This window comes from Columba livia, chromosome Z, assembly GCF_036013475.1.
Source record: "Columba livia isolate bColLiv1 breed racing homer chromosome Z, bColLiv1.pat.W.v2, whole genome shotgun sequence".
In the NCBI taxonomy this organism is placed as follows: domain Eukaryota; kingdom Metazoa; phylum Chordata; class Aves; order Columbiformes; family Columbidae; genus Columba; species Columba livia.
This window is the reverse complement of record NC_088642.1, coordinates 35304961-35318503: the sequence shown is the minus strand read 5'-3', so window position 1 is coordinate 35318503 and position 13543 is coordinate 35304961. Positions and strand designations below refer to the sequence as shown.

General features: G+C 43.8%; 1 protein-coding gene across 4 annotated transcripts in view; it reads left to right on the top strand.

Moving 5' to 3' along the window:
• Positions 1–10788: 10788 nt before the first annotated feature.
• Positions 10789–13543, top strand: part of LVRN (laeverin) — a 41245-nt gene continuing 38490 nt past the window's right edge. The window contains exons 1-2 of one of the 4 annotated variants that reach the window (XM_065045358.1): positions 10789–11666; positions 12279–12476. In XM_065045358.1, the coding sequence (XP_064901430.1) occupies positions 11071–11666; positions 12279–12476 (794 nt within the window). In that variant the 5' untranslated portion in view covers positions 10789–11070. The remainder of the gene's footprint in view (positions 11667–12278; positions 12477–13543) is intronic. The other 3 variants (XM_065045356.1, XM_065045355.1, XM_065045357.1) reach the window with 3 other exon arrangements.

Sequence of the window (13543 nt, the reverse complement as noted above, 5' to 3'; positions counted from 1 at the left end):
GGGAATCCCAAAAATCTCCTCATACAAACACAGAGCAAGTGGTGCCTATGAAGAGTTTGTAATGAGCTGTCAAGCTAAACAAGTTCTCAGGGCCTAAGCCGTGGGTTAGCAACATGCTGAAGTGAGCAGAGAAAAAAGAGTGGAGGACAAAAGTGATGAATAAAACACAAGGTGATTATTTTTGACCAGTGATTTTTCATCCTTTACAGAATAAATACTGTTCTTGCATATCAGTATAGAGCAGAAATTTATCTCATGGAGTAAATGGGATACATATATCTCACTGAATAGAAGACAAGAAGGGTAATACTCTTTGTTCAATGTAGATAAGATGTCTCAGCCTTTGCCTCTGCAATGTTCAGTGGAAATGTTTGCTCAATATGCTTTTATGCCATCTGTGCAAAATAGGGGTGTCCTGATCACATGATATGGGTCATCTTTACTTTGAAATATGTTATCTCCGGTTTGATGAAGATGCAGAGAAAACAATGAGAGTATCAGCAAAATACGAGTGGTGTTACTCTACACAGTGATCTCAAAAAAAATGCTGCAGTAGAAGGCCAGTGCTGGTGTCATGTTTTTCCATTTCTGAAATTACTTTATTGCCTTCCATGATTCATGCCAAAATCATTCTGTGTTTCTATACTTTCACTTTCCTTGGTACTCACTACTCTGCATTTTGAAATGTCTTGATGTATGGAAAAACACCCCATCAAGGCTCAAGATAGCCATAAATTCAAGATGTTGTTGAGATGGGAAGCCATGTACTCCCTATGCTGAGATTCATCTTTGCCTATCAACCACAACTGTTGATACACAAAAGCTTTTGCTGTGAAGTGTCTGTTTATAACCTCCAAGATGCCATTAACTAATGAAACAGTATGAAACAGTAGTCATCTGAAATGGAAAGAGAATGCTTTGTTACAATACAGAAACAAAAATTTCAGAGTTCAGATTCTGTTGGCACAGGCACTATTTTGAGAAGATGGTGAGGGAAGATGTAATGCAACGAGGGACTGAGGGAATAATAAATGAGTAAATGGATTTAGGGAGTGCTTGAAAGGAATAATCAAAACCAGAAGGGTTTGATACTTCAGAAAAGGAAACACTATAGACCATAGACTGTTCATCCTGGACATCAATTGGAGTGTCCATAAAATGGGTGTGGGGCTGGTAATAAAAAATGAGCTTGCTTGAAAAGCTTCCCATGAGGCCCCTAGAACAAAAGTTGTTTTAAAATTCCTTTTTTAAAGTGAGCCCATGATTATCCTGATATAGTTATGTAGGACATCTGCTTGGGCTTTGAGGTTTATCTCTTCCCTAGGGTCAGCTTCAGGGGGTAGGATACAGACCTTGTGGGATCTAGGTTTTAAGTTCTGGTTAAAATTGCAGTTGTGATTGGAGGGTTACTTCATTCCCACCAGGAGTGATGCCAGGGAAGGAAATAAGATCCATTCATAATGTTAGGGGCTGGAACTGAATGTGTGTGCTTATGCTCAATTGCTGTCCGTTATTGTTCTTATTCAAGAGCCCTTTCTTTTGCCACAGCACTGGAGCCTTCCCTGGAAAGGCCTTTGTCTACTTTATTCATTTTGCCATGTACTGCTCTAGATCTAAGCATTATAGTGGTGCTTTTGAGATCCATCACAGTGATGCTTTTTCCCCAAACAGAAGGAAATACATGATCTGTGCAGTCATCTCTCCTGAACCAGGTGTGACTGATGTTAGGCTAAGAGTGCTGTGTGATGCTAGCAATAAATCCTTGAAAAAGAGGAAGATCTAGTGGCAGGTGTTTAAAGATGGACTTGACACTTGAGCCAGGATGATACCAGAGCAGTAAAGGTTGTATAGTGAACCAAAGAGGTCCTTCAAGATATAAGTGAAAATGGTTTGAGACATCTGTGGGGAAAGTGCTTTAATGACTGAAGTTCATCAAAAATACACCACATTTTCCTCCTCAAGTAGCTGAGTGGATTATACCATTTCCCAGAAGTCACTGGCTGACAGTTTACAACATAATACTGGCATGTGAAGTAGATAAGCCATAAGAGAAGGACAGGTGGCTTACCCACTTTGTCATGGAACAGCTTCTTGTTCTGCCTGCTGAATCCAAGAATGCAATTTTCTGAAACCTGCCTGACTGTCTCACTGTGTGAGGCTCAGTCACCACAGCAGATCATCCCAAAGGCCTGCCAGGCAGTGGGGTGGGAAGAATCCTGGGGCCACCCTTCTTCTGAGTGGCCGACACTACAAAACTGTGCTCTTCCCCAATGTCAGCATCAAGCTCCGCATAGCCTGGAGCTTTGAATGTTTTCCCAGAACATACTTGCTTTTTCCTTGGTATTTCTTTTGGTTTATGTGCCTGCTAGGCTTCCCCCTCTTGCCTTGCAGCTAGATTTGCTAATTTCAAAGTGAAGAGTGTGGCTAGCAGCCCATTTCTGGACTTTACTGACATCATTCTTTCTGTTTTCAGAACAAACTAATAACATATGTTGCATACACCCAAATTTTCTCAAGCTGAACTTGCTTATATATAAATATATATATATAAAGATATATTTTATTTATTTATTTATTTATTTATTTATTTATATTTTTTGAGGGGGGATTTAGAGGGAACGGGGACTTTGCTTCTGTCACCCCTGCAGCAGACATGAAGAGTTTTGGATCCTCCTTTTTGTGACATTTCTCTCTGCCTCTCATAAAGATTAGATAATTTGGTGCTGTAGATTGATTATAAATGGCACAAGTTCCATGTCTTGACTTTCTAGTACACCTGTAGCATTCCTGCAGCTCGACTTAATCAATCAGAAACTATCCCCTGAATAAACTACTGATACAGCCTGCTGCCTTCTAAGCCTTGTGGCTTCCTGCCATTACTCCTCACCTTGTCATCAGCTGGGAGTTGTTTTCTCACTGACGGTATCACCATCTCCATCTCCCTGAGGAAGGCATCCTGCCTGTCTTCTCCTGACACCATCCTGGTATCATCTCAGGAACCACCACAGCACACTTAGGAATTGGTGGCATGGATCTGTCCACAGTCCCAGCTCTGCAAAAGAGAAAGATCAGAAATATTTCCCCAACTCTCTTATTGTCGCTGATCTATCCTTAGAGGCACTGACTGTATCAGTAGTCCTGGAAGAAGCTCTGGCTTTTGCCACTGTAGTTTTTGAAACACAGACAAATGCACAGTTATTTTTTAATTTATTAATAGTAGGAGCCATTCAGAGGCTGATCCATATCCTTTGTTATGATCTTTCCTGTACCAAAGACAGAGTCTAGTAGCCACCAGCTTTATTGTTTTGCACACATTACTTGTAGGTGAAAACTTCATTCCTATCCAATTGTGAGTAAGGACGTCTCATTTCTGTATCCTATTCTGTGTCGCATTCTCTGTAGGAAAATGATTCATACAACAGCACAGGGTACATCTTCTCCCCAGGACTATCCATACAAAAGATTTATGAATTGCATTTTGCAATTCATGCATTTTGAAACACTTCCATGACTTCTGTCACATACAGGTGTTCTTGTGCCATGTGGCATGCCACCCAGTACTGATATTTGCCAGAAATATTGAAACTACTTGCTGGCCAATCATACAGCCTTCAGCAGAGATCTTCCTCTGTTTTGTCTGAATGGATCAGAGTGTTCAGAGGTCAGATAATATCAGTTTTAGGGTTCACAAGAGCAAACCTGCTAAGTAGGAACAGAGAACTGCAATAGGATTGCAGGCTGCACCAAGGCAAGAATGATAAACAGGCACAGTGCTCTGACATCAAGAACAGCACACTAAAGGGTTAAACTGGAGATCTGTTTTAGTCCATTCATAAATGAGGCTCAAGCCTTAGTATGTTTCCATGAAAGATGTGCCAGAAAGATGTCCTGGAAAACAGGCTCTCTATAGTCTGTAGAGATGCACAGAGCTCTGGCCAATTTGACCACAAGTTGGCATGTAGCCACATTCTGCAGTGAAACACAGGTTTGTTGGACTGATAAAGATGCAGGGAGTGTTTTGTGAACTTCTTCAATAAGTGTGTCTTGCAAAATACAACATCCAGATTCTGGGGACAAAGACTACCTATAAGCTTTAAAGCTGTTGAAGTCTTGGATGTTTAGTTCTCCAATAGCATGTGAATTCACACCAGCAATTTTCAGGTGTTTTGTAGTAGTCTGACAGGTTTAATGAAGATTTTAATAGGAAAAACAAACAAATGAAGAAACAAACAAAACCAACAACAATAACAAAACCTGTGACAAAGAAATTTCCCTAATTTCTCAATAATATTTTGAAAACTTGGCACCTTACAAAATGTAGCAAACATCTTGGTTTATAAGCTAAGAAGACTTTAAGATTTAGAAACAGTATCTCAGTACCTGAAGCATATTTTTTTTTTATGATGATGAGATGATTATGGGAAGCCAATGGTGCTTGCTGTAGATATGCGATAATAATGCTCTGTTGCAGAACTAATTCACAGCACAGAAAAAGCATGCAGTTTCCTATGACATTGGTGCAAGAAAGGTTAATTTGAGATATACAGATAGGGTGGCCCAAAAGGAGTGGATCCATAGATCAAAGCAGTTGGTACAAAGGACCCAGTCCTCAAAGCCTATGCATTTCCAGGAAGCCAGCTTCAGAGTAGCAGTGGTGTCCTGGACCTCTCTCTTCTCATGTCCTGGACTGAATGCCTCTCAGTGGCTGAAGTGCATGAGACCACTTTCAAAAGTCCTGATGAAGAGTGAGTGTTGCTCACCTTTCTGGACAGCTGGGCTGGCTGGCACTTGACTAGTGTGGATAAAGAGGTCATTTCCAGCAGGAACAGCCATCTCTCTTGCTTCTGCTATCCTCCTTGTAGTAACAAGAGAGCAAGCCGGACACTCCAGGGTTCTGCTTGTTTCCCTCTCAGCTCCCTATGCAGCTCTAGGGCTGAATAGGCTTCATGAAGCATTTCCTGTACTCAGCTGTTGCAATCTTAAGCTTGCATACCATCCAATAGCCCTAATTGCAACAAAAGCAGATTAAATAAGAGAAGACACATTTGTCCTTGGTCCAACTCCATCAGGCCATCTCCATGGATGAGAAATAGTTTACAGTATCTCAATACGTCAGTTGTTCAAACTTCAACTTGCTATCCCTCCTAGAGAGCTGATCCATCTCAGTATGACTAGCACTCAGGGGACAAATACCACACTCCTGGTTCAGTTCAGCGAAGTTGCCAGAAAAATAACAAGCATTTGAAAGCTTGTAAAACACTTAATAAAAAAGGCCAGAAACTTTGAAAATGCTACAGTTCATCATCTTAAGCAATATCAATCTACTGATATTTAATGCCATTTAAAAAAAATCCACTTGCAAGTTATTCCTTGTCAGATGTTTGCTCACTTTCATACAGCCTCACCAGGCACAACCTCGAACATGTCTGCATATTTGGAGAAAAGCTGATATATATTTAAGTTGGTTTTAAGTGAAAAAAACATTAAACTTCCCTAAAGAAAAAGTCAAATGCCATCTGGAAAAAGTTTTACATGCCGCAAATGATACATGCATTCATTCATTCTTTCCTTTTTTTTCTTTTTTCAAAATTTCGTTCCAATTAAGAGGGCATTGTTACATTTTGTTCTTGCTAAGCAAACTGGCAAAAACGTTATACACTCCTTTCCCACATATACATCCACCATTGCAAGACTTAGTTTATCAGTCCTATTGATTGCCTGCCACGTCTTAGAAGCCAACTGGCAGAATTACCAGCTACACAAAAAAATTACTGATAAAAGTGCTGCCTACTTAACTCCAGCTGTGGTGTAATTTTCATTTCCTGCTCATATTCTGAATAATGGTTTTCACATCTGCTGTGGTTACTTCTTGGTTACTTTCCATACCATTCTATGGATCTCCTCCTGTTCCCTGGAGATGCTTTCCTGACTCCCCCATCCAAAGTGGTGGCTTTCCCAGGTATCGTACCTTCAAACAGGGCTGCAGACCTCTCTTGTTCCTTTGAGCACCCTGAACTATTTGGATGGAGTCTTCTCCAGCTCTGAGCATGACTCTCCTTACTGAACACATTGATCATTTTGTTAACACCTAGTTTTATGGTTCTTGACTACCCCATTTTACCCATACCATTTGGGGATTACTCTGCTGTCCTCCACAGGCAGAAGTACCCAAAAAAATAACTTGGGTTTGTTCCAGTTGCCGTCCTTTCTCCACTGGTGAAAATTGTTGCTGCTACCCCCGGTTTGCTGTGTAGATCCAGATCATTGCACTGGTATATAGCTCCATAGTGAGAGGACCTGGTAAAAAGTTCAGAGCTGATTCTTTGAATGAGAACAGAACTTACAAACAAATTTATGCATCATTTGGTTTTCTGCAAGACAGAGGATTATCAGTGGACTGTCCATTTTAAACTCTAATGAAAATTGTTAATTAAAGCACTTCCATTACAGTATCAGACATCATTACCAGTAATGGCAACATTTCAAACATGCTTTTCTACATACAATTTTTTAATTAGATGCACGACTCCCTGTGGTGAAAGCATAATACTCCTGTGCTTGGTCAAATGTGACCGTTTTAAATTGCAAGTCTTTTACACATTGCCTTTCTGTACCAGCCTGTACTGACCAGTTAAGACAATCTTGTTGATATAAATACAGATCCATGCTCAGTTGCTAGTATGTCAGCCTGTAAATCTTATGTCCACTGACAGATCTACACAGGCAATGTATAAAATCCCTTGTTCATGTAAGTTTAATTCCAAATACTTGGTAACTAGTATCACCCATGTTGATTTTAATGTTGAAGACACATACTCCATGAAGGATGACATAAAGCATTCATCCTGAGCCTACAGGAAAGCTGAGGACTTCTTTGACATGTCCAGTAAGAAATCATGGTCCGCAGCTGCTCATGCTTGGCTTATGTGTATTGCACCTATTTGCATCTATGCTATGTATATTCACCTCTAGCTCACATTTCTTACTTCAAATGGCTGGGAAATCTGAAATATCCACTAAATCAAGCCTTCAGAGCGAGACTGAAAGTCTGCAACTTCAGCATCTCCTATGGAATAGCTCTTGCCAAAGATACTTCCAGGTATTACAACATTTGCAGCTCTAATGTGTTATTGGCTCTGTTAGGGAAGGAGAATAAATGAAGCAGAGCAAGTTACAGGGCATAAAATGAACAGACCAAGTTTAAAAAAATTATGGATTTCATGGATGTAGGTGGTACGTATGGATCCCTCATGTCTAGAAGGAGCACTGATCTTACTTCATAAACACAGAAAAAATCATGCACCTCCCCAAAACCTGAAGAGGAAACAAGATCTATGATTCTTTTAAAAATACAGTTTCAGGAGTGCTGATCACCCCCAAATTGGACTGGAATTGCCATATATGCCATCACTCAGAACTTCTCAAATTAGGTTGAACAAATCAGTAATAATGTGATTTAGGGGATCATCTTTCACTCTAACAATTATTTCACCTTGCTTAAATGCATGATTACCCTTTTAATTAGCATTCAGTATCTATGATTTGTGATGATATCACAATATTTCTTATGAAAACAGTTATTTTAACCTGAAAATCTTGATGAACTGTAAGGATGGGTCATTGTAATATTTTGGTAATTGAAATTTCATGACAAATTTCCTGACCAGCTGCCACATGAAGTGTTGTTTACCTTATTGCACTTTAACAGATAGTAGATCCCATGCTGTCATAGGTGACCTTTTTCTGTTGTTTAAAATACAGTGGACATTGACAGGACTTTGAAGAGCTAGTGAGCATGCACAAATCCCTTCATCTGCAACAAGACAGTAAAGTTTGTCAGATGCTCTGGTGTCCTTCAGAGTGACAGAGCTGCCTGACTTCTTCTATGACAGGTGATTTGTTTCTACTTTCAGATGTGTACTAGAGGCTTCTGCTGACTTAAGTACAAGCCTCCTGTTCCCATCCAAGGTCAGGATTTGGGCTGAGCTGTGACATGCTATGGCCAGAGTGCCTGTCCTGGCCAAGGACATCCTGCAGCTTCAGCTTCAGAAACTCATCATTCAGACAACTCTGCAAATAAGTTCAGCAGGATGGTGAACTGTAGTATTTGCAACAGAAGCTACTCACACATTTTGTATGGCGTGCAAAGGATTTTCTCATTTCGAACATATGTTTGTGTTCCCACCAGGAGGGGAATCCACAGTTGTGGGCTGCTAAAAGACTTCAGCCATCACTTGCTTTATAAGGTGACTGTTAACAATAATTTGGAAGCCAAAAGTGTGTTAAGAACACTTCTTAAAATATTGATTTTAAGTTGTAGCTATTGTGGTTTTATTATGTGTTAATTTGGGAGAGGAGCAGGTTTGAATACTCCACTGCAAACAAGAGAAGATGAACTATGTTTCATGCATATGAACTGTAAAATGTAAAACATATCCTGCACCATTAAGAAGGGCAACCTTCCCATGGGGTTTGCACTACTTACAGGCCTATACTGAGCAGTTTTGCTTGTTTTCACACATGTGAAATGAAATGCCTCACAGTTTTGATTTTGCCTGTGCCTTGTTTTGATGGGGTGAGTGGACGTGCGTGGTTTTATATGTTGAGGCTTTATAAAAACATTTGGAAAGCAGGGCATTGAAATCCTCCATAATTTTCTCCAATGTCTGGGCTCGTACCTTAGAAACACAGGTGTACTTCTGTGATTTCTTCTTCCTTCAGATCCTTCTTTGCAGCACTGTCTTTTCTTCACTGATCTTTCTGGGAGCTTTTGATCATTCATCTTACCCAGTTACCATAGCGCATCAGCACTCCTACGGGATGGAGCAACTCTGTGGACTGGCACAACAAACTTCTTCCCAAATTTACAGTGATAATAAGAGAGAAAAGATACTTTCCTGAACATTTGAAAACATTTTCTGTGAAATCTTGAAAGTGACATGCAGCAGGTCACACAGCAGTTAGTTCAGGACTGTTGTGTGGCTGCAGATCCAGCAACCTTCAAGAAGTTTGTTGGAGATTGTTGTGAAGTCTTTATGTGAGAGCAGTATAATGGATGCTGCAAAGCATGCTAGGAGTAAAAAGAGAAGCCACTGATGTGCAAGACAAAGTAAAGCTATGTGAGGCATATGCAAGGACAGATGGGTGAAAGGATGATGTATTGAATGGAAAAAATACAGAGGCCTGAATCAGAGAAACAGAAACAGGTCTTAGTGCATGGATGGCCAAACTGGGGTAAATAAGGACAAAATAAGAAAAGAAGCACAGAAACAGAAACATAACAGTCAAACTGTGTGAAAGAAAAAAGCAGAAGATAGTCCAGAGCCAGAAGACAGCGTGTTGGGAAGCTAATGGGTAACAGCAGCAGATGGGGCAGATGAGGTGAGAAGAGTGGGAGAGCCTGCAAGCAGCAGGACAGGCTGGTAGAGGAGATTCCCTCCATCCCTTAAGCAGCAGGAAAACAACAGGTTATGGTCTTCTGCTGGAACCAGAACCTTTCTTTGTTCAGTGGCTCAGAACTATTCCCTAAACCTGTAGCAGCCAGACCTACTGTGCCCAGCATGAGGAAAGCATTAACTGTATTCTGCAGAGGACCACGGAAAGGGTATCTCTCTCAATTAACAAATAAATTAGCAGGAAGGGCAACCTTTTGTGTTCGGTAATTTACTTCAGCCATCTTAGCTTAGCTTGTCACTTTGGTGACAAAACGTACTGTAATACCTAATCCACTGCCTCAATTTTGGAAACAAGCTGTTTAGTATTGAGGGTAGCTGTTGTGCAAACTACAAGCCCAAGGGAATTGACTTGAGTTCAAACCAGTGGGGGGTGTGTGTGGAAGTAATTTTAAAAAGCAAGCGGAAAACCTGCATGTAACCCAGATTAAAAAATGTCTGAGGCAATGGCACACAGGGCTGCTGTTCCTGGCTACTGCTCCTGTCAATTCATAGCTCACTGTGATTTAAAAGAGGAGCTGCAACTGAGCAAAACCAACAGGCAGGTTTTATAAGGTGACAAAGGTTTAATTTTGCAATCTCGCTGGCAATATGGCCTCAACTTGGCAAATCCTTTAAATACGTGTTTAACTAGGAACACAGGATTAATCCTGTTGATTGTAAGGAGGTTACCTATGCATGTAGAGTATGGTGGTTATAGCCTCAACTGAACTACACAGAGAAGTATGTCTTTAAATGAGGATGATTTACCAGAAACCCACTTTGGTCATGGGCTTTTTTATGTACCAAAGATCTTTCAGACTTGACGTCCTTCTCCCAAATCTTTTGGCATGTAGGCTTCCCTCAAGAGCTGATCAGCTCTACCTACAACATTTCACACTTCAAGCAGTGAAGCTCCATTCTCTCATAATTTCCCTTGCCATTCCTTAGGGTGGTGTTTGTTTGGTTTTGTTGGTGGTGGCGTGAGTTGGCATTTTGTTTTGGGTGTTTTTGGTGTTTTGGTTTGGTTTGGGTATTTTACAGTCAGCTCTCCCTCCAGTGCCCGAGGAGCCCCCAGCTTTCAGCAGCCCCGAGCCACCATCCTGTGCCCGGCCTTGGCCTGGCCTTGCTGGTAGTGGCCCGTGCCATCCCATGTGTGCAACACCATCTGTCCGTGCCGTGCTGTCTGTCCGGCTAGCGACACTATCGTTTATCCTCGGGGGTCCTCGGACACGGACCCCATCCAGCATCATCGCTCACGCCTGCCACCGGCTGCGCTCCTCGGAGCCGCTGCTCAGCTGCCTGCCGCCGTATCCTCCCAGCAGGCTGCTTGCTCAAGCAGACGGGAAAGGGGCAGCTCGCGGGCCGTCCCCGGCTGAGACTGCTCCTTCGTCCTCCCTCAGTCTCTTCCCGCCGCGCCCCACTCCCCGCGAAGGGGCCGGGGATCCGTGGGCTGCCCACCCCGCCGGAGCAGCCCTCCCGGGAGCTCTTTCTCTGGTGGGGCGGGGGGGAACCCCTCTCCCCTAGCCCAGCCCGGCCCGGAGCGGCGCGTCCCGCCCTCAGACGCGCTCGCTCCCCACGCCGCCGCCCCCGTAAGTACCGGGCGGCGCGGCCCGTCGGGCGGCGCAGAGCGGCGGGGATGGGTCCCCGCGGCGGCCGCGGGCTGTACGTGGGGCGGAGGACCGCCGCCCTGCTGGCCGCTCTGCTGCTGGCGCTGCTGGCCGCGCTGCTGGCGCTCGCCGCCCTCTACGGGCGCTGCCGGCAGGAGGCGCCGACGCCGCCGAGCCCCTCGCCCGCAGCCCCCGGCTTCGCCGCGCCCCCGGGACCCGCTGCCGCGGTCGGCTCCGGCCGCCGCCTGCCTCGCCAGCTCCTGCCGCTCCATTACGACCTGGAGCTGTGGCCGCGGGTGCGGCCCGGTCAGGCGGGGCCCTTTACCTTCAGCGGGCAGGTGAACATCACGGTGCGCTGCCGGCAGGACACGGACACGGCGGTGCTGCACAGCTCCGGGCTGCGGAGCCTCAGGGCCGACGTGCGCGGTCCCTTGCCCGGGATGGGCACCGCCGTGGAGGTGGCGGAGCTGCGGCAGGAGGTGGCGGGCGAGCTGGCGGTCCTGGAGTTGCGCGGCCGGCTGCGGGCCGGGCGCCGTTACGTACTGCAGCTGGGCTTCGAGGGCAGGCTGGAGGAGGACCTCGACGGGCTCTTCCTCACCCGCTACACCGACCAGGGACGGAGCAGGTAGGCGGCGGCGGCCGCCCCGGGGACCCGGCGCTCCTCCGCCGACGGTACCGGAGGTCCCCCGGCCCGCGGCGGGGTCACCCGCGGCGTGGAGGCGTCGGACGCAGCTGCTGCGTCTCCGCAGACAGTATTTCAGGTGGTACCAGGGCTGGACGAAGCTTGCAGGAACAGCTCGTTGCCTGGGGTGGCAGGAGAGATGGATGGCTGCTTTGCACGGTGGGGCTGCCCCGGGCGGGATCAGCTGCTTTGCACAGTCTGCATCCTTTCCCCAGCTGTGCATCACAGGCTGTCAGAAATTCAGGTTAGTGCTCCATGATTGTCGGTTTTCTCTCCAGAGAGCACCAGCTAGGTTGCCTTGGCTTTCCTTCAGCAACTTACTTGATCCACGCCACCAGCTCATGATGGCTTGCAAAGACCACGATGAGATGGTTTGCAAAGACCTCTTCATTTGTGGAGGCTGGTGAGGAGCTGCTGCTCTGGAGTTTGTCTGGGAGGGCTTCCTGAAGGTCTGTAAAACACGGGTCTGCCTTTGACAGAGGAAAGAGTCTATCTCAACTGGTCAAACGACGTTTTCTCTACGATTTCAAGTCTTTCTATCTGTGTCTTTGACAGGCAGCAAGGGATCAGACGATACCCGTGTCCAGTACCTGGCAGCCACAGTCTGGCTCAGTCTTCATCCTGGCCTCACACATGTCTGTGTAGCACAGGCAGCTCCTTACCTCCTCTGCCTGCATCTGTGGGGAGCACACAACATCTTAAATATGTTTTTGGGCATGAGTTTAAAGATGTTAACCCCATGCAGTTTCAGAGGTATGGTGGAGTGGAATGGTTGGGAGCTTTGTACAGCTGGACTTTGTAGGTGCTATTGCACATGAAGTTGTTAGGCTGCCATCAACCAATGATTTCCCTAGTGAGTGATATTAGGATGCTTTCAGTTTTATTTTATTTTGAACTGCAAAATCTGTATTGGAGTAGTGTGAGCTTAACAAGCAGCTGATCATCTAAAACCTGTTTTCACTCTCAATGATTGCTTTTTTTCTTTCTTTTTTTTTTTTTTTTAATTGGAAATCTTCTCATGTTGAATTACATTATAAACTTATGGATGTGAAACTTGCTGAAGAAATATGAAACTTCAGATTATGATTCAAATAGTTCCAGCAGAATATAAGTTTCTCGAAATAGGTGTTTAAAGAAGAGGCAGATTAATTGTTTATTTGAAAGTTAATTCACTTAACAATTAAGATATAGTGAATTGCTGAGGATTGGCAATCAGTAAGTCAGCAGGAAAACTAGAGTTAAAATTCATGTGTTCTTGGCTTCCAGCCTATCGATGAGTCCACTAAAATGAACTATATCTTGGCAGTTCATAGACTTCTTGCTGAAGCAGGTAATATTCAATTACCCACAAGATCCTTACATGCAAGTCGCTGTATGAGTAGCACTAATAAGAAACCACAAAATAAACTTAATAGTTTTTATTGAAATGGAGGAGGACTGTGTGGTTTTTCTGCAACAATGAGTTGGCTTTTCAGCTGCCAGCTCTTGTGTAAATCTTTGCCAATACCACTGTCTGCCACCTCTGGAAAGTGTAACTTATGCAGACTTTTTTTTATTTTATTTTTTTATTTTTATTTTTTTTAAATTTTTTTTCCTTTTTAAGAGAAAAGAGATAAATTGGTTAGCCTTAGAGAAAAATGCAGTATGGTAGTAAGTATTTTTAGGAAATGTATTATGTTTTTCTTCAGTTGCTCTTTCTTCATTCACTGATTATCATTCACAGAATTATTTGTGCAACTTTTGAGTTAAGGAAAATCTAGAACACTTTGCTCAATTTACATAATTAAAAAAAAAATCCACCTAAGTAAGAAAAGAACAAG